The sequence below is a fragment of the Peromyscus californicus genome, unplaced genomic scaffold (assembly GCF_007827085.1).
Source record: "Peromyscus californicus insignis strain IS unplaced genomic scaffold, ASM782708v3 Scaffold_2__1_contigs__length_46816999, whole genome shotgun sequence".
Lineage (NCBI taxonomy): Eukaryota > Metazoa > Chordata > Mammalia > Rodentia > Cricetidae > Peromyscus > Peromyscus californicus.
In genome coordinates this window covers 372,559-397,848 of record NW_026294540.1, presented here as the reverse complement: position 1 = coordinate 397,848, position 25,290 = coordinate 372,559, and the positions used below count along the sequence as shown (strand labels likewise).

The following is a 25,290-nucleotide window of genomic DNA, read 5'->3' as shown; positions in this document are numbered from 1 at the left end:
TTTAGGGTGTGCCCACAGTGATCCCTGAGCAATCCCTGGTGATACCTTGGGGGATAAGGGCTTGGTTCTCACTCAGCTAAGATTAATTTGTGACCCTGGTTGGATTGGCAGCTATAGACATAATAAGGTCTACACACCTTGCACTTGTCCCCACCTAGCACAGAGCACTCCACATGGTGATGTGCAAACACCACCCTCACACACACTCAGTAACATACTTTAGAAAGTGGGAGAAACGTGAGCCCCCAAATGCTAGCCATAGCAAGGTGTGACAGGACAGGTCATACAGGCAAGGGTAGGACAGTGACCTTGTCCTTGTGGTCTTCAGAGTCACAGTCAGTGCAGTCTCTGGCCACAGAGCCCTCAAGGGATGGCCAACACAAAGGAGGAAAGGCACCTCAGGTCTATATAATTTTAATAGGGTCATGGTATGTGTGTGTGTGTGTGTGTGTGTGTGTGTGTGTGTGTGTGTGTGTGTGTGCATCTGCACATGTAATGCATGTGTGCCATGGCATGCATGTGACGGTCAGAGGACAACTTGTAGGAGTTGGATTTCTCTTTCTACCATGCGGGTCCTAAGGTTTGAACTCAGGTCCTCAGGCTTGGTGGCAGGAACCTTTACCTGCTAAGCCATCTTACTGCTATAGATTCCTGTTTGGAAAACAATCATATTTGAAACAACTTAGGTCTGTGGAAATGCTTTTCCAACTGAATTTTGTGACTCTAAATGAAGATATTTTTCTGTGAAATGATACATGCAAATATGCTATATAAAGAGGATACCCGATTGAAAGCTATGATATAAAAGTGGAGCATGTCATTGTGACTCATGTCATTGTGACTCCATGCATTGCATACTATACTACAGTAAGGTTTTGGTTTTTCTGTCCCAGATGAAACCCACTAAATCTGCCTTTCCTTCCCCTTACCTGGGGCTGCCAGAACATGGACAGTTCCTCAGGAGGCGCCTCCAGTGAAGTCCCTGCATAGTTCAGGCCACCAGTTGAGGCTTTACCTGGAGCAATGGCCAAGCCCCTGCACACAGCCCTGGCACACACTCTGTCCCCCTGCAGATGCAGCTGGACCCCCACAAGCTGGAGGTTGGCACAAAGCTGGACCTGTTCAGCCGGCCTCCTGCCCCAGGCATGTTCTCTGGGTTCCACTACCCACAGGACCTGGCCCGGCCCCTCTTCTCCAGCACAGGTGAGACCAAGGGTAGCTGGCATCAGGGGTCTGAGTGGGGTCAAAACATCCATCTTATCCTGTGTTGGGAGTAAGAAAACTCTCCAGGGCCCTTGCTCAGTGTTCTTTGTATCTTCTGCTGGTCCCAAGCCCAAGTCCCTAAACTTCCCAAAGCCAGCCCATGTACCCTGGCACCCTGGTGCTAGTTCATAGAGGCCCTAACCGGTGTGTATCACCTGGGCCTCTACCCCACATTACTGGATGCTTGGTGACCTGGTCCCTCCTCATCTTGGCATCCCTCATCATTGGGGCCTTATCTTCTCTAAGCTCAACACACTCAGGACAGTATCTTGTTTGTCTCCACATGCAGGGAGCTGTTCCCAACAGCCTGTGTCCCAGCCTTCCCTAAGTGCATGGCAGTGTAGAGTTCTGTGCTTTCAGCCCTGGGAGCTCTTTGCAACAAGACTCGATGCCCAGGGTTTATTGGGGACATCTGCCTGACATATATTCAAACCCCAGGTCTCCAGAAAAAAAAGAGACTCAGCATGATAAAGTCTGGACACAGTGTGTGCTGCATTTCAGTTATGGGCATAAAAGGAACTTCTCAAACTCAGAGTCCGAGCCCAGATATTGGTAGACAAGTTGAGGGCCAGCATCAATTTCAGGCCTCTCTGAGAATGTTATTTCAGCCTGTGTGTATGCACACGTGTGCCTTCTGAGTTCTGGGATTAAAGGCATGCGCCACCACCGCCCGGCTAAGTTCTCCATTTCTTAAACCTGCCTAGTGTCCACTAGACATTTGATATTTTTTTTACTGAGACTGAGTTGAAACTACAGGAAAGGAAATTTATTCCTTTCTGGTATTATCTTCTAACCCATCAACAGGGTATTTAAGAGTTATATGCCTGTAATCCTATCACTCGGGAGGCAGAGGCAGGTGGATCTCTGTGAGTTCGAGGCCAGCCTGGTCTACAGAGCTAGTCCAGGACAGGCTCCAAAGCTACAGAGAAACCCTGTCTCGAAAAACAAAAAAAAAAATAAAAATAAAATAAGAGTTATAGAAGCATTCATGGGTGTTTTGTTTCTTAATCATTACTCATTTTAAAATTCCATTTAGCTAGAAAATAGAAATTGGGGCTGGAGAGATGGCTCAGAGGTTAAGAGCACTGACTGTTCTTCCAGAGGTCCTGAGTTCAATTCCCAGCAACCACATGGTGGCTCACAACCATCGGTAATGAGATCTGGTGCCCTCTTCTGGCCTGCAGGAATACATGCAGGCAGAATACTGTATAAAAAATAAATAAATAAATCTTTAAAAAAAAAAATAGAAATTGTACCCAAAACTATGGACCCGAGACTACCTGCCTCCCTTGGGTTAAGCCAGGATCATTTTAAACCTTGGGGTAGCTACCTTGGGGATCAGTCCCATTGTGGCTCACTTACTTGGGCCTTCCCTCTCCATTTTTATCCACATCTTGGCTTCTTTCTCTGGGGAGCTCTGCTACAGTCAGTACTACTGCCCCTGACCACCTTGCGGCCCCAGATCTGGAGAGCCGACTAAATTCCAACCTCATGATATAACCATACACCTGTAGAGTGATGTAGAAGTGAGAGGATGGGAGATGGAGGCTCCCAAAGTAAACTGGCTCCACCTGTGACCCACCACTAGCAGCAGGCGGTCCCAGGTCTGGGGGCTCTTGTCAACCTGGCTACCCTCCATCTAGGTGCCGCTCATCCAACCACCAACCCGTTTGGACCCTCAGCTCATCATGGCAGCTTCCTGCCCACTGGTCATCTGACAGGTACGTGACCGAGAAGCCTAGATGCATCTTCCACAGACCTCAAGGAGGGATGTGAATGGGTGGGAAGGAGGTCTCACGACCTCTCAGATCAATATGGGTGGCACCTGCCCAGACTAAGAAGCTCCTCCTGGGCCACCCTTTCAGTCTGGGGCAGGGTGGAAGCCTTACAGATTCCTGACCCCTTGTTGCTTTCCCCTCACCCCCTGCAGACCCCTTCAGCAGATCCAGCACCTTTGGAGGCCTGGGGAGCCTGGGCAGCCACGCTTTTGGAGGTCTGGGCAGCCACGCACTGAGTGAGTGACCGGCCACATCCATTCCACTGCCCCTTACCCTCCTGTCTTGCACACTGACCTCCCTCTAGGTTAAGGCTTCTCACAGCCTGTTAGGGTTGGGCAATGTGCAGTGTTGAGGGGCATCTTGTCCAGCTCACACTCCTGGCCCTCTGTCCTCATTTCCCACTTCAGCACCAGGGAGTAGCATCTTTGCCCCCAAGGAGGGCACAGCTTTGCTTGGCCTGCCCAGCCCCCATGACGCCTGGAACCGGCTGCACCGGGCACCACCTTCCTTTCCTACCCCGCCCCCATGGCCCAAGCCAATGGATACAGAGCGCTTCTCAGCCCTGACCAACCACGACCGAGAGCCTGACAAGGGCCAGGAAGAGCATGAGCGGTGAGTTCATCTGGCCCTGAGACTCTCTACCTGGTTTGGTTTCTTACCTGTCTAGTCTGTTAGATCGGGATTGATCAAAGAAATGACATGAAAATAAAGGAGACTGACTTCTATAGAAGCAGATTGTCCATTGGAGTGGAGACTGCACACAGGCAGAAAAGGGAACTTTTGGGGTAGAAGATTCCATCTGCAGATAGATTCTCTTTCATTCTTAAAGTTGTAAATACCAACAGAGGTTGATATGAGGACCTTGTCAGGAGCTCCCAGCTCTATACTGCCTGCGGATGTTCTCAGCTTACCTGTCCAGAGTTTCTCAGCTCACCCGAGGCTTTTAGGTCCATTTACCCTTCACTCCAGACCCCAAGAACAAATACGGGGTGGGGTGGGGTAGAGGGGTGGACAACATATCCTCTTTAATTTTGGCAGCCAAAGAAACGAGTTGGTCCTGAAGGATATTAAGCTGATCTGAAATTTCTTTAAGGTTTTATGAGAGTTGGCCAGACAGAAGTTAATGCAGTCCAGCTATTGTTCTGAGTTCTAAAAGAAAAAATGCCCAGAATGGCAAGAAGGATGAGTTGGATGATCCATCAGTCCCTTTTTAGAAATCATCTGACTGCTGTTAGGGGTTTGGTACACAGACCACCTAACTGCCTTATAGCTGGCAAAGGGGGCCTGTAAAAGACAGCAGCAAAGAGTGCCTCCGAGAAGGGTCAGTCTAAGGAGCTACATAAAACTCAGCAGGTGGCAAAGGTCCAGAACATAAGACAGATGTTTGGTGACAGCATGCATCCTTGGACTGTGGTATATGAGTGAGGTAGCATTTGTAACAAAAAAGTGAGGCTGCTAGTACTATTTAGTTCTTACTGAGAGTATAGTTAAATAGTTGAGCAGTTTTGCCCTTATTAGAAGAAGTGAACAGGCAAGAAAACCATCTCAAGGACCTTTGGCGGGCTTTATCAGAGGCGTTAGCAAGATCAATGGTTTTTGTCACTAGTCAATTACAGGATGTAAGGCCACTGGTTTGATGGGAAACTTCACACATTTGTCATTGGCCAGCATAATTTCAGAATCAGCCATCAGATCTCCTTTTTTACAACCTTGTGGGAAACATTAAGAGACAAAGTTAGCCAGGCGGTGATGATGCATGCCTCCTCCCAGCACTCAGGAGGCAGAGGCAGGCAGATCTGTGTGAGTTTGAGGCCAGCCAGGTCTACAAAGAGTTCCAGGACAGCTGGAGCTGTTACACAGAGAAACCCTGTCCTGAAAGACAAAAACAAAACAAACAAACAACAGAAAGAGAGAGAGAAAGTTAATGAGGAAAGTTTTTTAATGTAGTTTTGTTTGGTAGGGTGAAATATAATTGTACAACTGTCTGAACCATGCACCAGAGCCCTGTAGCAGGATAACTGTGACCAGCTGTTTATTGCATCAGACTCCTACATAAAGAACAAGAGAAGTCAGTCAAAGTCAGCATTTAACTGACAATTTAAAAGAGATGTTGAATCTTCCTGGGTCCTTTTTTTCTAGGATTGTCTGCCAATGTCCCTAGGACACCACTTGAGCATCCTGAATAATTTTCCAAGCCTGTAAATTTGATGACAGAGTACCTGGTAGCCTCCTTAACTCAGGGTGGGTAGGGTCCAGAAAGACACGTCACAGCTGTGAGAAGAGATAGCGTTCCATAGTTGGTAAAGACAAACTTTAGGTTTGACGTCAGTATTTAAGGTGATAGGCCTGTTTGCTCAGCTGTAGATAGACACTGCTGTGCTGAAGGACGCCAAGGGAGGTCTTATCCTATCAGAAAGAGAACTGTTAGTGAGAAATAGTATCCAAATAACATTTCATGTGTTTAAGTGTAATCGCTGAGGACTGCAATCCCTTAAACTGTTAAACACACTGATCATTTTAATTCTGGCTACACTTTCCTGCTGGATGTTTAACACCATGTCAGTAGCCAAAATTAATTTTTTAAAAAATTGAATTTAATTATTTTTTTTAATGTATGAGTGCTCTGTCTGCATATATGCCTGAATGCCAGAAGAGGGCATCAGGTCCCATTATAGATGGTTGTGAGCCACCATGTGGTTGCTGGGAATTGAACTCGGGACCTCTGGAAGAGCAGCCAGTGTCCTTAACTGATGAGCAATCTCTCCAGCCCCTAATCTTTGTTTTTGTACTGTCAGGGCTAATTGAGGATCCTGTCCTAAGGGGCCGTCTGGGTGCAGAAGGAACCTCCTGGCTCCTCTAGTCTCTAGTCCATCTACGTCAAAGGCCTTTCCTGACCATTGTTTACTTGGAAGTAAGGAGGAAAGTTTTCCTCTGTGTTGACCTTCCTCTTTGTAGACTGGACACTGGTTAGAATATACCAGATGGGGTCTCCATGGTTTCTCTGAACAAGAAAGCAGGTGACTTCCTATGGTTACAGAACATTTCAAGGGATGTTCCACAGTACCCCAGGACCTAGTTATCCTTGAAAGGCAAGGGGGAGAATATTCTCCGTTTTAGTCCCTCTGGCTATATTAATATGTGCCTCCAAATACTTTTTTTTTGTTTTGTTTTTTTTTGGTTTTTCAGGACAGGATTTCTTTGTGTAGTAGTCCTGGCATCTTGGAACTGGCCTTGTAGACCAGGCTGGCCTTCAACTCACAGAGATCTGCCTGCCTCTTCCTCTTGAGTGCTAGGATTACAGGCGTGCACCACCACCACCCAGCCCAAATATAGTTATTGAATACCCAGATCACATATATCAATCTGGTACTTTTAACTACTATGAAATATTTTTAAAAGTCTGACATTTTCAATAAACTTTGATTAGACATACATTTTAATTAGTCCTTGTAATTGTTGATCTTTAACCTTAGAAATGTTAATATCATATATTTTATCTATAAATCTCATCCTTTGTATACCCTAAATACCACACTGAGAACTTCATAACTTTCAAAAACTTTCTAGTTTTCTTTTCCATTCTGGAGACATCCAGCCATCTTAGCTTTTATATATATAATAATTAAAACACTTTCATCTTTATATCCTTTTAATACCATGAGACATAATGGCATTAACAAATGAATTTCCTATGTGTTATGAGATTTCCCCCCCTTCCCTCCTTTAGAGGGAAACTAAGCAATGTCTATCTCTTCCTTATAAGTTCCTAATGACAAACTAAAGTTCAATTTCATTAACGTTCACCCTGAAGAAACCAGTGAGTTTTTTGAGGTTACTTACAGAGAATTGGTAAGGGCTTGCTGATGCGTGACTCAGAAGCAGTCACTGAAAAGTCTTTACTCGGTATGTGTGAGGGCTCTTTTTACAGGCACATAGATGGATCCTCTGCCCTTTGTGTACATAAAATTGGCTGGGATAGTGTCTTAGTTACTGTTTTATTGCTGTGATGAAACACCGTGACCAATGCAACTTATAAAAGAAAGGATTTAATTGGGGCTTGCTTAAAGTTTCAGAGGATTAGTCCATTATCATCATGGCAGGGAGCATGGCCGCAGGTAGGCCTGGTGCTGGAGCAGTAGCTGAGAACTGCATCTGATTAGCAAGTAGCAGGAAGTGAGAGAGAGTCCAAGACTGGGCCTGGTGAGGGCTTTGAAGCCCCCAAACACCCTCCCAGTGACATACCTCCTCCAACAAGGCCATACCTCCTAGACCTTCCCAGACAGTTCTACCAACTGGGAATCAAGCATTTGAATATATTTGGATATATGGGGGCCATTCTCATTTCAACCACCACACATGGCCTGTTTATCTCCTCTTTTTGTGAAGGAGTATTGACATTTAAGAAGTCCCACTATGGGCCAGGCCGTGGTGGCGCACACCTTTACTCCCAGCACTTGGGAGGCAGAGCCAGGCGGATCTCTGTGAGTTCGAGGCCAGCCTGGTCTACAAGCAAGATCCAGGATAGACACCAAAACAACACAGAGAAACCCTGTCTTGGAAAACCAAAAAAAAAAAAAAGAATAGAAAAAGAAGTCTCACTATGATTATTTTAGGTCAGCAGGGCAAAAGGGATGAAGACGGCAGTGATTTAACATAGAAGATAGGTCAGAAACCCTATATTCTAAGAAATAGATACTAGGGGTTTTTTGTTGTTGTTTGTTTTTCAAGACAGCGTTTCTCTGTGTAGCCCAGGCTGTCCTGGAACTCACTCTATAGACCAGGCTAGCCTCAAACTCAGATATCTACCTGTCTCTGCCTCCTGAGTGATGGGATTAAAGACGTGGGCTACCACTGCCCGGCCGTTTGTTTTTAAAAAGGTAGTAGTAGTCAAAAGTATACTTTAAATGTTTTCATTTCTATATACATTCATTCATATACAAAATGTATTCAAAAGCATAGATATGAGTTACTCTTATGTAAAGGGAGGGCAATTGTCTAATAGGAAGATACATCCTGAAGTAAGAGTAATCATCTCTTGAAACATTAAATTGTTAAATTATTTTCAATTATGTGTATGGGTTTGTCTGTGGGTAGGTATGCACATGTGAGTGTAGGTGCCCTTAGAGGGCTGAGGTGTCAGATACCTCTGGAACTGGAGTTGTGGGCCACCTGATATGGATGCTAGGAATCGAACTCTGGTCCTCTTAAAGAATAGTATGTGCTCTTAATCTCTGAGCCACCTCTCCAGCAAGGTGTTATTTATCTCTTAGTTATTTATATCCTCAATAGGGCCATGTTATAGAACCAGAATTAAGATAAGGATTAAGGAGATAATATCTTGACTATATCTTTTTTTTTTTTTTTTTTTGGTTTTTGGTTTTTTGAGACAGGGTTTCTCTGTGTAGCTTTGCCCCTTTCCTGGGACTCACTCTGTAGCCCAGGCTGGCCTCGAACTCACAGAGATCCGCCTGGCTCTGCCTCCCGAGTGCTGGAATTAAAGGCGTGCGCCACCACCGCCCCGCTCTTGACTATATCTTATCCTTAAAAGCAGATTTTAAATTTAAAAATTCATGTTAATTGCCCAAAGAAAGACTCAGGGTCATTAGGTATCTCTATTTGTTTTACCTATGTGATCACATTGATTAAATATATTTTTGTCTTTTATCGTTATTTTTTTTTTTTTCTTTTTTTGATTTTTCGAGACAGGGTTTCTCTGTGTAGTTTTGGTGCCTGTCCTGATCTCACTCTGTAGACCAGGCTGGCCTCGAACTCACAGAGATCCACCTGCCTCTGCCTCCCAAGTGCTGGGATTAAAGGCTTGCGCCACCACTGCCCAGCCATTATTTTGTTTCTTAACATTTCAGTCTTATTATGAACAAAATGAAGTTGGGTCAAGTTTGACAACTTTAGTTTACATGAGTGCTTACATATAAGTCAGTTTGTACTAAGTACATGATATAAAAAACAAATAATAATCATGTAGACAGAGAGTCTATGGATTCATAATCACACATAAGTGTAGCTGAGGTTTTCCTGTGTCCTGGGCTGCCGGCAGTCAGGGCAAATCTCTCCCACTAGCGTCCCCCAAGTAAACACACAGAGACTTATATTACTTATAAAACTGTATGGCCATGGCAGGCTGTTTGCTATCTGTTCTTATATCTTAAATTAACCCATTTCTGTAAATCTATACCTTGCCACATGGCTCGTGACTTACCGGTATCTTACATCATGCTTCTCCTCGTGGTGGCTGGCAGCGTCTTCTGACTCAGCCTTCTTCTCCCCAACATTCTCCTCTTTCTTGTCCCACCTACACTATACTTCCTGCCTGGCTACTGGCCAATCAGTGTTTTATTTATCAATCAATCATAGTAACATATATTCACAGCATACAGGACATCCCACAACACATAAGATATATTTTAATAAATCCAAATTTTTGAATCTTATTGTTCATTGGGATTGTTTTTTATAATCCTTTTTGTGAAAGGGAAACTTAGCATAGAGATCTCGAGTAAACGTATTGTTGGTTCAGGCAGAAACAAAAGCAGATACTTGTGGAACAAAAGAGTATTGGAGGGGGAGAAGAAACATGTTCTCTCAGAGGAAAACAGGCCTGGACATACCAGGCAGAAATAGCAGGCATTGAGACCCAGCAGAGCCTGCCATAGGCCATGGGTCTCTGTTGGGATCTGTGCTTTAACAATGTTTAGCTCTGGGTCTCCATGAATCTCAAAAGTGTTAGCTACCTTTGTTAGTATGCCAGTGTTGGAGGAACATAGCTGGGAAAATGCTCAGGCTCTTAGAAGCCAGTAAATGTATCGTGTAAAGACCATGTCTTAGTCACTGTTCTATTGCTGTGAAGAGACACCATGACCATGGCAACTCTTAGAAAGCATTTAATGGGGGCTTGCTTACAGTTTCAGAGGGTCAGTCCATTATCATCATGGCAGCAAGCATGGTACTAGAACAGTAGCTGAGAGCTACATCCTGATCTGCAAGTGGAAGGTGGGAGGGACTAGATTTTGAAACCTCAAAGCTCACCCCCAACTGACAGACTTCCTCCAACAAGGCCACACCTGTGAGCCTTGGGTTTTTACTCAAACGCCATATTGTACTCCCTGGCCCCCACAGGCTTGTAGCCGTATCATAATGAAAAAAATGCTTTCAGTCCAACTCCAAAAGTCTCCATAGTCTATAACAACTCAACCCTGTTTAAAAGTCCAAAGTCTCTTCTGAGACTTAAGGCAATCCCTTAACTATAACACCTTGTAAAATCAAAATAACAAAAGCAGATCACATACTTCTAACATACAATGGCAGAGAAAATACATTACCACTCCAGAAGGAAGGGAGGGAGCATAGTAAGGAAATATGGCACCAAAGCAAGACCAAAAGCCAGTAGGACAAACTCTAGATTCTGCATCTCCATGTCTGATGTCAAAGCTCTTCAGATCTCCAGCTCCTTCCAGCTTTGTTCACTACAACACACTTGTCTCTCTTGGGCTGGTTCCATACCCAGTCTGCAGCTCTCCTTGTCAGGTATCCCACAACTGGCATCTCTAACATCTTAAGGTCTCCAATGCAATTCAGGCATCACCTTCATAGCTTCATCCAATGGCCTCTCTGGGTCTGCAGGCAGGGACACCCCTGACATGTGCCTAGCCTCAGCAGCTTAGCCATGGAGGGAGATTCTACAACCCCTTCTTGTATCCTTGACTCTAAAGCCAGAACCACGACGTGGCCAAAACTGCCAGGTTCTGCTGTTGGCTTGAGCTGGAACATGGCTCCCTTGTTCAGTTACATCTGCATTAGATTTCTGTTTTTAGTGGTTTCCCTCACTGCTTAAGGGTTCCTTTAATTCCTTTTCACAAATTGGAAACTTAGCTGGGTGGGTCTTTCTGTGAGATCACAGCTGCCTTTATTTCACTTAGCATCAGGTTTTTCTTTAAACTTGTTATCTCCTTGAGCCCTGGACTTAGCTCTGTTACACTTCCTATTTGCTCCTTTTCTCGTCAAACTGTAGATTTCTGTATTTCTCTTTGTCCAGCTTGCATAAAATCTGCACAAGAGTGACAACTAATAACCACATGACAGTTAATACTAGGCTGTCTTGAAATCTCCTCTGCCAGCACCATTAATTAAAAACTCTTCAATTTAGCCTCAGGCAAATTTTTAGAACAGGGGCAAAAAGCAGCCTCATCTTTGCCAAAATATCACAGAATGGTCTCTAGGCCACTTGTGAATATTCTTCCCTTCTGAAATTTCCTGAACTGAGCCATCACAGTTCATATCACCCTCAGCACCATTGTCCATGCTCCTACCAGGATGGCCCAGTAAGTCCCGCTTAGAGCATTCAATCACTTTTCTAATCTAAAATCCCAAAGTCTTTCATATTCCTCCAACAAACAGCATGGTCGGGCCTGTCACAGCAATACCCATTCCTTGTACCAACTTCTGTCTTAGTCACTGTTCTATTGATATGAAGAGACACCATGACCACAATTCTTATACAAGAAAGCATTTAATTGAGGGCTTGTTTACAGTTTCAGAGGATTAGCCCATTATCATCATGGTACAGAGCATGGCACTGGAGCAGTAGCTGAGGGCTACATCCTGATCCGAAAGTACAGAGAAGAGAGTGAGAGCCTGGGCCTGGCATGGGATTTTGAAACCTCAAAGCCCACCCTAATGACAATTTCTCCAACAAAGTCACACCTATATGAGCAAATGGGGGTCATTCTTATTCAGATCACCACATTGTCAAAATAAAGACAACATTAAAATGTATATATATATATATATGTATGTATGTATGTATGTATGTATACACACACATATCTATATATAGATGTATATGCCTCCTTAGACATCTGATGTTACTGGATTGTTTTGTTTGTTTGTTTGAGTTTTCCAAGACAGGGTTTCTCTGTGTAGCCTTGGCTGTCCTGGAACTCGCTCTGTAGACCAGACTGGCTTTGAACTCAGAGATCCACCTGCCTCTGCCTCCCAATGCTGGCTGGCATTAAGGGAGTGGGCCACCATCACCCAGCCCAAAGAATTAATTAAAGCAAGCTTTTTTTATTCATCTACACAGGCTATCTCCCCGCTAAGGCGGGTTTTAGAGGTCAGCACTGGACATGGGCAAGATAAGGATTTTTATAGCTCAGAGGAAGGGGGTTTCCAAATGAGGGATTTGGTAGGCAGAGGCAGGGTTACAGGAGCAGAACATAACAAGGTGGTCATTAATAACCTTTTGAAACAAAGACATGGTTGCTGTTTCCTGGAGCAGGCAGTACAGAACCATTTGTAGTTAGGTTAGAGATTAGGCATAGCCCAATCTTTGAGAAACAGATTTGATCATAAACAGGAAGGAACCTAGTTTTTCTTAATTTATTTTTTATTGTATCTCCCTTTGATATTTTGTTTGTTTTTACATCCTGACTGAAGTTTCCCCTCCCAGTCCCTCTCTTCTACCTCCCCGCCTCCATCCATTCCTTCTCCATTTCTCTTCAGAAAAGGGCAGACCTTCCATGAATATCAACCAGCCATGGTATATCAAGTTGCAGTGAGACTAGGCACCTCCTCTTCTGTTAAGGCTGGACGAGGCAATCCGGTAGGGGAAAGGGTCCCAAAAGCAGACAGGTAAGAGTCAGAGACAGCCCCTGCTCCCACTGTTAGGAGTCCCACAAGAAGACCAAGCTACACAACTGTACCATATATGCAGAGAGCCTATGCCAGTCCCATGCGGGCTCCCTGGCTGTCAGTTCATTCTCTGTGAACCCCTAGGAACCCAGTTTAGTTGATTCTGTGGGTTTTCTTGTGATGTCCTTGACCCCTCTGGCTCCTACAATCCTTCCTCCTCCTCCTTCCACAGAATTCTCCAAGCTCTGCCTAATACTTGGTTGTGGGTCTTTGCATCTGTTTCCATCTGTTGCTGGGTGAAGCCTCTCGGATGACCATTGGGCTAGGCAACAATCTATGAGTATAGCAGAATATCATTAGGGATCATTTCATTGACTTTTTTTTTTTTTTTTTTTTTTTTTTTTTGGTTTTTCGAGACAGGGTTTCTCTGTGTAGTTTTGCGCCTTTCCTGGAACTCACTTGGTAGTCCAGGCTGGCCTCGAACTCACAGAGATCCGCCTGTCTCTGCCTCCCGAGTGCTGGGATTGAAGGCGTGCGCCACCACCGCCCGGCTGACTTTTTTTTTTTAAAGATGGCTTTCAAGCCCAAGATGGAAGCAGGCTGGTTCATCAATTACCTCTATAATTTAACATAAAAGGGCTGCAGTGATCCCCAGAGGACTTAGAAGTACCAGGGAGTTTTATGGATGCTTCTATTTTTGTTGATGCCATGTGATTACATTAACCAAGATGGCAACAAGGTCACATGACATTTGCCTACTTTATGATATCATTAGCAAAGATGGTGGCCAACTCACACAGTTGCTTCCATCTTAATGAGGTCACCAGCTGGATGGCGGCAAACCACATGATTCCTTTCTGTTCAAGGTGAGCCCATCCCCCACCAGAGCACAAGTCCCAGTGGGATCCACCATCTCTCAGTTCGTGTGTATTGTTACACCCTTTTCTTTAAGAAGACACTTTAGTTAATGTGGATGGATACAGGAGGAGATGGTACCTGTGGCATAAGAGCCTAAAATAGCAAAATGAACAGGAAAGAATGTCATAGTCTTGGCTTGAGGAAGCAGGGTCCATAGGTAGCTGATAGAGTAGCAGGTGTAGTAGATGGATCACAGCATTTCTCCCTCAGAGTTGCAGAATAGACAGGAGAAGGAAAAAGAGATAAAGATGCTTGTTGTTGTTTTTTTTTAAATGTTTATCTCCAGGTGAAGAGTAACTTCTGAATCTCCCTAAGGAATGTTACCAGCCCAATTTCAGGATGGGGGGTGGGCAGGGTACCAGCAATTCCTGTTTGGCACCAAAGCAGATAAGATTCTGTTGTGGCACAACTGGGATAATTTAAAACCTTCAACAATCCTTTGGACCAGAACTGAACCGGGCAGGATTTATGGGGTCCCTTGGGGGGAAGAGGTCCCAGATCTTAATTGGACCTTTTGTGTCAAAGAAAAGAGATCTGTGTTTCACAGATCATCCCTGTGACACAGAGGCAGAATGGGAGAAAAGTTTGATAGGGAGGGGCCTCATCAGTCAGATTAGCGTCTGAGAAAGAGTTTCGGGAATTAGGTGTGATGGGCTACGAATGCTTTTAATCCCAGCACTCAGGAGGTAGAGGCAGGCAGATCTCTGAGATCTGAGGACAGCCTGGTCTACAGAGAGAGTTCCAGGCCAGCCAGGGCTACACACAGAGAAACCTGATATGCAGGAATGGAGGGAGGCAAGAGACTTGCAGAACTGTTGCCCCTCCATCTTACGAAGTTTTCTGAGTCGGGGAGACTTTGAAAGCCAAAAGTAGTATCCAATTTGTGTTGGGTCCAGACCTCAGTCAACAGGCTTACTAATGTCTAAAGGTTTAAGGCAAGCCAAAAGTGCCTAGAATGGATATTGTATACCCTACTTTAGGCCAGGTAAGTTGAAGCTTGTTTCTGGTTATAAGTGGTCACCTACAACCAGAGAGGGACTGGAAACAATTGACCCCAATGACAGTGACCTGGCAGGCAAAGCCAGAGGCAGGAAGCTGGAGGACCTCTGAGATGTCAGTTGAGGGCGCTTGTAAACTCAACCTGGATTTTACCTTAATGTGTGGATGTTGGATGCCCTGGTGTGGGGAATGGCAAAAGGCCTTTGCTCTAGAGGTCGGTAGATGGCGAGAGGGGGTGGGCAGATCAGGAAGAGTCAAACTGAGTTTATATGGCACACCACTAAAACCTCAGAACGTGGCTTGCACTGCATATGAAGACAAAGGCCACAAAGACCCAAGGTTTCAGGTAGTATGCCAGGTAAGCAGCCCTGGGTGAGACTGGTGTCAGAGAAGGTAGGGAGATGGCTAAGGGGCAGGAGGAAAGGTTACTCAGAGGAAGGGGTGTAGGACCCCCAAGCCCCCTGGGTTTCGGCACCAAATGTTAGCTCTAGATTGAGCAAGGCAACATAAAAGTGAGGAGACTGACTTCTACAGAAGCAGATGCCTTCAGTCAGAACATGGAGAGCAGCACTCTCTGTGGGAGTGGAGACTGGGTGCCCAGGCTCAGGAGCTTGGGGGTTTATAAGGTAGAAAACGGAGCTTTTAGGGTGGAAGGTCCCAGTGCAGGTTGTTTCTATCAGACACTTCCTGGATCAACATGCCAGCCTTCCTGTCTGGAGTTTCTCAGTTTTTAGGTCCTTAACCCCTCAGGTCTACATTGTTCCTGACTCTGCCCGCCCCTTCTCCTCCCACTTTTTCCATATACACCCACACCCACCCAGTCCTTACTCCACCCCACCCTATTCCTTGCACCAGCCCTTCCCTTCACCTGTCCTAATGCCTCCAATGTTGGCATTGTGCAGAGCTGTGGTTCCTGGGTAAGTCAGTACCCCACAATTTCTTAACCAGACTCCAGGGTACTGACCTGGCAGAGGAACCATGGCTAGACTCCCCTGAGGGCTCTGAGGGAGCTGTGTGTAAAGACCTACTTTACAAAAATAAAGACCTCCCTGGCTTAAATACTAGCAGAGAGGAAAGGCCTCCAGGTGGAGGCAAACTGAGAGCTTCAGGGTTCCTTTCTCCATAGATGTCCCCAATACAAGGCTCTTGTTGATAGGGGTGCACTTCGGCTGTGCGTTATATCTGGGAAAGGTATAGGCTACTAAAATCAATATAATGGGTGTTTTTAACAGGCATCCCTGGGTCAAAACCTGCTTGGTTGATGCTCCTAGGAGTTGCCCGAGGCAGTATGTCCCAAAGCCCAATAAACCCTAAGCAGTGTACCTTTTGGGTGTCTACTTCTTCTGCATTAAGGATGGGGATATTTCATGGGAATAACAAGTGAACTTTCTTTTCTTTTTCTTTTTCTTTTCTTTTTTTTTGAGATGGGGAGACTTGTAGACATAGTGAGTTCCAGCTCCCTATACAATCTCCCCATGTGATCCTCGAACTCACAGAAATCCTTCTGCCTCTGCCTCCCTAGTGCTAGGACTAAAGTCCACACCCAGTGACGTCTGGGAGACTGCTGATCTGAAGTCAGGTCAAAGTCAGGTACTGGGAGTCCTGGGAGTCTGTGGGGTGAGGGCTACCCCACAGACTGCTTTCCGTAGTAGCAGAAGTCGGTTGGAAAGAAGAGCTTACATGGGAGTAAAGGTGCCAAGCAGATGTGTGGGTCAGAGTACCCAGAACTTAGGGTGGCCTCAGGCCTATACATGTGCTGCAGCCCACTGTCAGCACTGAGGACGTAACTGAAGGTGGGGCGGAAGATCAGGGGCCTCTCCATGGGAGGTAAAGCCTACTCTGATCCATGCAGTTCCTGCAGCAGGCACAGTCCTCCTTAGGGTGCTCTCTGAGGTCAGGCTCTGGGGCTCAGGGTCCTTTGCCTGGTGAGAGCAGAGCTGGCCAGTGTGACAGACTAAACTCGGTGAGAACAGCCCGGGGCCTGCCCCAGACTTCTATACTAGGAGCAAATGTGGGAGAAGAGCCTGCTGTAGGCACAGCTGGGGACCGTACCAGAAAAACTGGTGTAGAGGAGTGTTTTCAGGACCCTCAAATGACCAGAAAGCAACTGCACACCCCTAAGCCTGAGAATGCTTACTTTTGAGCAGGGAATTCCAGGATTGGGGTAGCCATGTTGCCTTGCCTCCCCTAGCCCCCACCCCAGGGAAGAGATGTCAGAGCTTCCTATTATCAACAGTGTGTTCACAGCTGGGGTACTTGTAACACTGGACAAGCCCTGGAGCCCAGGATGCAGAGGCTCCACACAGCAGGAACCTGACAAACAGCTTTCTAGGAGCTATAGCTGCTCTAGGTGATGGCTCTATCCTGTCGTCCCCAGGGACCTCCTGGAGAAGACACGCCTGCTGAGCCATGGCTCGCCTGCAGCACCAGTGGGCCACCCCATCAGCAGCCTCCTGCAGCGGGGCCCTGGTGAGCTGGGCCGCCCTGGGATCCTCACAGACCGCGAGGCTGAGCCTCGGGTCAAGGAGAGCCACTCACCTGGCAAAGAGGATGGCGCCAAACTGGCTGCACGACCTCCATCGCCCTACTGCAAGGCAGCCCTGGGTGACTGCCTGCGCCTGGCAGGCCTGTTGGGTCGGGAGTCCGGGAAGCAGACGCCTGAGCGGCCCCAGGGCGACGTGAAGGTAAAGGAGGAGCGCAGGGAAGACCAAACACCAGAGCTCACGGGCGTCAGCGTGCACTCCACAGCCACACATCTGGGCCTGGGCACGCCGGGCTTCGTGTGGGACCCGCCGCGCGACACCTACCGGGGCCTAGAACTTCCGCGCCGCACCTTTCCCGCCCCGCCGTCCGCTGTGGGCTCCGCTCCCTTTGAGCTCTCTGAGCGCGCCTACCGCGACCGCGAGCCTCACGACTACAGCCCCGACCGCCTGCGGGACGTGCGCCGGGAGGAGCTGGAGCGCGCACGCGCCCCCGACCCAGACGCCTCGCTCCTGCCTGCGATGCACTACCCGCGCCTGACTCCTGGCGCGCTGCACGGCGTACTCCTGGCCCGGACCCCGCCGGCTGCCGCCGCACTCGGTGCGCCTCCTCCCCTGGTGGCTGCAGGCGGGGTGTCCACGCCACCCGCGCGCCCCAGGACGACGCCGCTGGCGCTCGGGCCTGGCGAGGCGCGCGACTACTCTCCCGCGGCGTGCAACCCACCTGAAGTGGAGGCGCGGTAGTTCCAGCGGAGTGGACTGGCTCACTTAAATTCCTGGGACCTGAGCACAGTTCCCCGAGTCCAGGAGCAGCGCAGCTCGCTCCACGCTGCGGCTTGCTTGTGTAGTCGAGGACCTTACGCTTTTCTGGGGGTGACTTCATTTTCCGAGCTTGCGATTAGGTCACTGGGAAAAATTTAGCTTTGTACCTCCCCACCTCTCCCCCAGGTGACAAGCATTTTTAATGGTTTTGTATTTTTCTTAATTTTGTGCTCTAACGACATTTTAAAGAACCAAAAAAAAAAGAATTTTTAGTTGGGATTTACAGTTTCACTTCTCAGATCCCATTTGAGCCCCAGAGTTTGTCTTATTTATGGAAAGAAACGGTCTTTCTGTCCAGCGCACTGTGAGGCTCCGCACTCAGGCCCGGCTCTGGCCTTCCCTTGGTACTTGGAACCGAAGTTACAGATATATATTAACATAATAATTAATAATAATGTACAAAACTTTGGGTTTTCTGCCTTATTCTATTATGCATAGGTGTAAGAAGATTTCTTTGGTTTGTTTTTTAGAAAAAAATGTAAATATTCTGTTGATATAATTATAAAACTTATTAAATTCTTAACCTGGACAGTCTATAACAAGTTTCTAGAAACCCCTCTGGTTATTTGTGTACGTGGTCACAAAAACCCACTCGGGCTGTCAGTTGTGAACTCTCTCAGCAGAGTAACTGCCGCGACTACCCTTCAACTATGCAAGCCTCAGAGGCAAGACAGGATGTGTAGGGGAGACAGCGTCTGAGCTTCCTGTAGGGTGGTTGGACCTCCCAGAGAGCCACACTTCTGGGCATCTGCTTAGACTGAAGCAGACTTCAGGAATTTCTCTAGTTATGAGGACAGACCTGCGCCCATGTGCTAACCTTAGTGCAGTGTTCTTTGGATCTGTGTAAGCCAGACAGAATCTTAGAAGTTGGTTCCGAGAAAAAGATTGGTTTTCTTCCTCCTGTACCCCAGCATCTGTCTGAGGGCTGCCCTCCCTCCCGGTCCCCACTCCCACCACTAGGCCTGTAGTAGCTCCTTTGGCTTTGGTTTTGCATTCAGACCCTCTCAAGCTTTTTCCATGTGTTGTCAGCTGTCCTTTTTGGTTTCCTGACCACCACTTTTGTGCTGAATCAACATACAGCAGCCCTGTCTGCTTTGTTCGGTCCCTTCCTGCTGGCCTTGTGTTTCCACCGTGGACTCTGGTTATTTAAACAGTCTGTTTTCATGTCAATCAACAGTGATAAATACAGCCTTGATTTGGATGAAGTGTGGTCCAGTGTCTTGTGTGGCTCTGAGGCAGGTATCTATCTCACTGTCTGTATCCCTCCCTGGGGTAGGAGGCTCTGGGCTTCAAAGTGCCTCAGGGACATCCTGAGACAGTGTGGGGCTGCTCACCGTCCCCCTTGTTTCCCTTGGGGCTGTGTTTTTGTGGGTGGCACCTCTGCTGCACACACACACCCCCATCTGCGTGGAACTCTGCTGACCTTACAACTTGGCCCAGGTGACACATGAACCCTCACCATTCTGGCCATAGCAGCCCATATTACCAGAGTTTGCCAGGTTTTCTGCATGGAACCCACCCTTCAAGTTCTCACTTTTTGTGCATGAGGCTTGCAGCTCCTGGGAACATGTTACCACATGTAGTTATATCTGATCCCGACTGTTTAGCACCATGCAGAACCAGGTTAACCCTTTGTCCATTAAATGAAACTTAGAATGCTTGGGGTTAGAGGTAGTCAGTGGCCTTCTTCCACATTTGTGCAGGATCCTGCCACCTGCACATGCAGATGAAGCTCAGGACCCACCTGTACATCTGACTTGGTGTTATTGTCACTGTGGCCTGGGTTTGGAAGTGAAGTCTTTTTTTTTTTTTTCAAAGATTTATTTATTTATTACATATACAGTGTTCTGTCTGCACGTATCCCTGCAGGCCAGAAGAGGGTGCCAGATCTCATTACAGATGGTTGTGAGCCACCATGTGGTTGCTGGGAATTGAACTCAGGACCTTTGGAAGAGCAAGCAGTGTTCTTAACCTCTGAGCCATCTCTCCAGCCCAGAAGTGAAGTCTTAATCAGGTCACCTTGCTGAATGTCAGGCCTGGGTGATAGGACTCCAATGACAAACCAAAATAGGGTTCCACCAGAGTCCTTGGGCTTTCTTACAGAATAAGGGGTGCCTTAAAGTGGCTGCATCACCAGAAAATCCTAACATGAATGAGAACTCAAAAGAACAACTTAGAGCTGCATAGATGGGCTGCCCTGTGGTTGATCTTCCCAGCTTTTATACCCCAGCACCTTCCTAAACCACTAGGCCATGCTCAGTTAGGGCAAATTACATAGAAATGGTGAAGAGGCGCAAGAGTGAGCACCTAGAACGGGAGGGCAGTGACCCTCCTTGTCCCCTTCCTTCTGTGAGGAAATATCAGCAATCAACAACCCAGATGTTGGAGGTCTCTTGCAAATAGTCATGGCTGCTCTGCTGACAATAACTGTTAGTGCTCTACAACCACATGCTACCCAAGCCCCAGAATGAAAGCGTCATGAACACAGTGATGCTACGGATTGGGTAGCAGAGGGGAACGTTCCCTGTATCCCAGAAAGTCATGGTTCAGATTGATCTTTCAGCTATGTGCTTCCTCCCAGGGTCCCCTGGATCAGATGAGACTGCACTTGCCCTTCCTCATCTTTTGTTTCTTGAGACTGGGTCTCTCTTTGTAGACCAGGCTGTCCTGGAACTTGATACGTAGACCAGGCTGGCCTCAAACAGAGATTCATCTGCTTTCCTTATCTGCTTCATCAGAGTGATTCCAACATCTGGGCATCAAGAATACTTGGTGAGACAGCCAGAGGCCTGCCCTCTGTGCCACTACGATGAGCAAGTATGTGGTGGAGAGATGAGAGAAAAAGATAAGTGGGGCAGTTCTTGTGTTGCAGAGAGAGGCAGAACTGGAGATTCAACAGTGGTGAGGAACAGGCTGATGTGAGAGACCTGTGCTGCCTGAGGCCATGGTGATATCCAGGACCTGTGCTGCCACTGAGGGCCATGTCTGGGTCCATGCCTTACTGCCCCCAGGGTCTATGTTGATGTCCGTGGCCTCTGTTGCCACCGAGGGCCATGCGGATGTCTGTGGTCTGGGCTGTCACCTGAAGCCATGATGAGGGCCATGCTGAGCTGGCCCTGCCTCTCAATGACCACAGCAAGGAGAAAGTACCAGCAGGGGAGAGCTGGTGGGGCGAGGCAGAGGGTAGAGAGTAGGCTGACCAACTCAGCTACCACCCAGGCCCAGATCCAGGCCTTTGAGTTGGCCCACCCCAACACCTACCCCCTCTATGAGTTGCTGAAGTGTGTGAAGGGGTCCGTCCTGCAGAACCATAGCCTCAGGATCACCATGACTCTGAGCAACAGCAAAATACCCGAGAAGAGTTTCAGTGAGAGTCCAGTGTTGATGGTGTAGCAGAAGCCAGAGACCTTGAACCAGACCAATGACTCATTGCAATAAACATTTGCAAGTAAAGCTGTTTGGGCAAAAGGGTTTACTGAGTGACACATCACAGCTTCCAATGCCACTACGACAATAATTATGTGATGGAGAGGCAGGAAAGACAGTTCTGCGTAGCGGAACTGGAGACGGACAGCTGTGATGGGTGTGAGAGGAGGTGCAGTAGATAAAGGAGCAGGTCACTGCCCAGAGGTGTCAGCAAGATGTTGTTGTTAGTTTTAATTTTAATTTTTTATTTTCTTTTGGGGAAAGTTGCGAGGGTGGAGGGTGGGTGTGGAAGGACTGGGAAATGAGTGGGATTTAAAAAAAGAAAGGAAAAAAATATTTTGTTGACCAGGTGTGATCACATATTCCTTTGATCTCAGTAGAGGCAGAGGAAGGTGGATTCCAAGCCAGCCAGGGCTCCACAGTGACGCCCTGTCTTTTTTTTTTATTTTTAATTTTTTTTAAGGATTTTTTTTGTTTGTTTGTTTGGGGGCTGCTCATAGGGCCCTGTTCAAATGCCACAGGACTGCCAGGGCCTTGCAGAACCACTTCAAGAGGCCACAGAACTCACCATTAGGTGTGAGCAACCAGTCAAGGGTGTCCTATAGCTAAGATCATCCATATGTCTAAGGGGGTCATGTGGACAGACAGCCAAGAGACACATTTCCTCAAGGGCTGAGCAAGGGAAGAGTGGCCCCAAGCTCAAACAGGATCCTCACGGATCCTTACCGAGTACTGGCACCTCATTAGTGTGGTGTTGACTCTCAGGTAGGACACTCCTTTCTGGATGATTGCCTTGGATGGACAAGAATCACATTACTTTCTGCTGTTTGGGCATCTCTGTGAAAACCTGGGCCCAGTGAGTATCCTTGCAATGAGGACACAACACAGCTGGTGATGACCCTTGGCAAAGAATGCATCAACTAAGTCACTGGAATTAGGGATTTTACAACAGAACTATAATTCAAGGCAAGTCTGGACGTGCCCAGTCAGCCTCAGGAGAAACAGGGAAACAGAACTGGCCCATTAGACTCCACAGCTGCCCATGCCGTGTGTGACTCTCCCCTCCCACTGACCTGCCTGCAGCTGGCCTTCTGCCAACAGCCTCCTCAGCAGCTACTTCTGTGGAGACAAAGGAGCTGTGGGGCTGGGCTAGGACACGATGAAATGTCACTGGGAGGGGATAGACATTGTCTTGGATCCAGTGGGTAGCAGCAAAGGCAAGAGACCTCTGAAACAAACTGCAGTCTGTATGAAGTAGCTGATGCTGCGGCAGAAACCTGCTCTCTTAGAAGTGGAGGGGTGATCAGTACTCCTCCAGCTGCTGCGACTGCATGAAGTCACCCCCAAACAACACCCACTTTATTCGTAGGTGCTGAGAGTGAAGACTGGAGGTCCCCCCATCTGTGCCCCAGCTATAAAACTCCCCAAGTCTGGCCGGGCGGTGGTGGCGCACACCTTTAATCCCAGCACTCGGGAGGCAGAGCCAGGCGGATCGCTGTGAGTTCGAGGCCAGCCTGGGCTACCAAGTGAGTTCCAGGAAAGGCGCAAAGCTACACAGAGAAACCCTGTCTCGAAAAACCAAAAAAAAAAAAAAAAAAAAAAAAAAAAACTCCCCAAGTCTGAGTGCTCTGCAGTGGACTGGGGCTACCAGACTCTACTTACCCCTAAGAGGCTATCAAAGCTCTGAGTAACTTCCCAGGTTGCCTTTAAGCAACTCCTACCTCAAGCGTCTACCTCATGGTATCTGATAAACTCACATGCTCTTTTTCATTGCTGCCTGGGGTCTTTCCTCACTCATCTAGTCAACAAGTAGATTTTTCAGTTCCACCTTCACACTAAGCTCTAAACTTGCAAGAGGGGCCCCTGGGTGCCTCCCAGAACCAGTCCTCTTCCTGCAGCAGCCTCACCAGCCTTGCCTTCTTGTGACCTGGCAGCTTGGGCTCTTGTGGTAACCCCACAGGACAAACCAGTGGCCCTGCTAAGCTGTGATGCTAATTGTAGACTTCAGTCTTTCCTGACATGAATAAAACATGTGCTGAGCAACAGCCACCCCCATTTTCCACCACCATATTATTAAAACCATAAAGCACTTCTGAGGTACAATTGCCCTGGGCAGGCTCTCCAGGGATCAGCATCATCACCCAGCCTGCTGCATCTTGAAACAGCCCACCAGTTTTCACTTTCCATGGACCAATCGTCTGTCTCAACCCTCACCCTGACCTCTGACTGCAGAGATACAATGCCTGTGGCGACTTTGTCCTCAGAGGCTTCCAGCCTGGGGTTCCGCAGAGCTATGGCCCCCTTCTTCCTTGTGTTTGTTTTACAACCCACTTGGCTCGAGCTGAAGCTATTCAGCAGGAAAAACAAGTGTTATGGGGCAGATCTTCACAGAGAAGCTTGGGCACAAGGGGAGTCTGCTCTGCCGCTGCCTGTGTTTTATTTTTTCTCAGATGCCTTCCTGCCAAGGTATTTCTGCTCTGCAAAGGCCACAGCACCATCTCGTGGCTGTGTGTGGAACAGCAAGGGTCTTGAACTGGTTAAAACTCACTAGAGGTAATTTCTAAAGCAAACATCGAAAGCCTATGGCTCAGGGTGCCTTCTTGCTTTACTCCTGTGTCTTCTACACTTTCAGGTCACGGTTTTCATCCTGTAGTCCTGTGACTTTGCTTTAAAAAAAAATAAAACTAGGCCGGGGGGCGGTGCATGCCTTTAACTATAGCACTGAGGAGGCAGAGGCAGGAGGATCTCTGTGAGTTCCAAGGGCAGCCTTGTCTACAGAGTGAGTTCCAGGACAGCCAGGGCTACACAGAGAAACCCTGTCTCAAAAACAAAACAAAAAACAAACTCCTCAAACCAGGTATTAACCATCAAATTGACCCACAGGCTGTCTTGCCCTTAAGAGGACACCATTACCAACCGATTACCAACCAGTCAGCACCAGAACCCTAACCTGCTGACAGATTCTTTTGCATATTGGCCCTGACTGATCCTCACATGATAATCCATAAGGACCTGAAAAGAACTTGAGGCTACAGTAGCCTCCCTTTTGGGTTGCTAGCACCCCTATCAAAGCCTGCTCTTTTTCCTAACATTCATCTGTGGGGCACTGGTTTGTTGTTGTTTTGAGACAGGGTCTCGTTTATCCAAAGCTGGTTTTGAACTTACTATGTACCCAAGGCTGGCCATAAGTATCCTCTTCTGTCACTCTGCCCATGTATTTTGGCTATTCTGGCAGGCAGCAAGCCCCAGTGATCCTCCAGCCTCTGCTCCACACAGCATTAGGTTACAGAAATGCACAAGTCGGGGCTGGAGAGATGACTCAGAGGTTAAGAGCACTGTCTGTTCTTCCAGAGGTCCTGAGTTCAATTCCCAGCAACCACATGGTGGCTCACAACCATCTATAATGAGATCTGGTGCCCTCTTCTGGCTTACAGGAATGCATACAAGCAGAACACTGTAAACATAATAAATAAACAACATAATAAATAAATAAATATTAAAAAAAAAGAAATGCACAAGTCTTCACCTGGTTCTTTATGGGTATTGGCGTTTGAATTAGGGACTGTATTAGTCAGTGTTCTCTAGAAGAACAGAAGATACATGCATGTATACACACACACACACACACACACACACACACACACACAGAGAGAGAGAGAGAGAGAGAGAGAGAGAGAGAGAGAGAGAGAGAGAGAGAGAGAGAGAGAGAGGTGGAGGTATTTTTTAGAGTGGTTTACAAGCTGTGGTCCAGCTAGTCCAACAATGGCTGTGTACCAACAAAATGTCCAAGAATCCAGTAATTGTTTAGTCCATGAGGCTGGATGCCTTAGCAGCCTTCAGGATACACCAGCATTCCTAAGAAGTAGACTCTAATGTCAGTGAAGGAATGCACTTGCTAGCAAGACCGAGAGCAAGCTGACAAAGAGAACAAGCTTCCATCTTCCATGTCCTTTGTATAT

The 25,290-nt window shown here is 47.3% G+C and overlaps 1 protein-coding gene across 16 annotated transcripts in view; it reads left to right on the top strand.

The window, feature by feature from the left end:
* The window catches only part of Fbrsl1 (fibrosin like 1), a 91,976-nt gene extending 72,866 nt beyond the window's left edge, over positions 1-19,110 (top strand). For 11 of the 16 annotated variants that reach the window (XM_052754863.1, XM_052754862.1, XM_052754861.1 and 8 more), the window contains 6 exons: positions 1,074-1,203; positions 2,907-2,984; positions 3,194-3,277; positions 3,449-3,653; positions 12,558-12,686; positions 16,981-19,110. In XM_052754863.1, the coding sequence (XP_052610823.1) occupies positions 1,074-1,203; positions 2,907-2,984; positions 3,194-3,277; positions 3,449-3,653; positions 12,558-12,686; positions 16,981-17,827 (1,473 nt within the window). In that variant the 3' untranslated portion in view covers positions 17,828-19,110. The remainder of the gene's footprint in view (positions 1-1,073; positions 1,204-2,906; positions 2,985-3,193; positions 3,278-3,448; positions 3,654-12,557; positions 12,687-16,980) is intronic. The other 5 variants (XM_052754872.1, XM_052754875.1, XM_052754870.1 and 2 more) reach the window with 1 other exon arrangement.
* Positions 19,111-25,290: the final 6,180 nt, after the last annotated feature.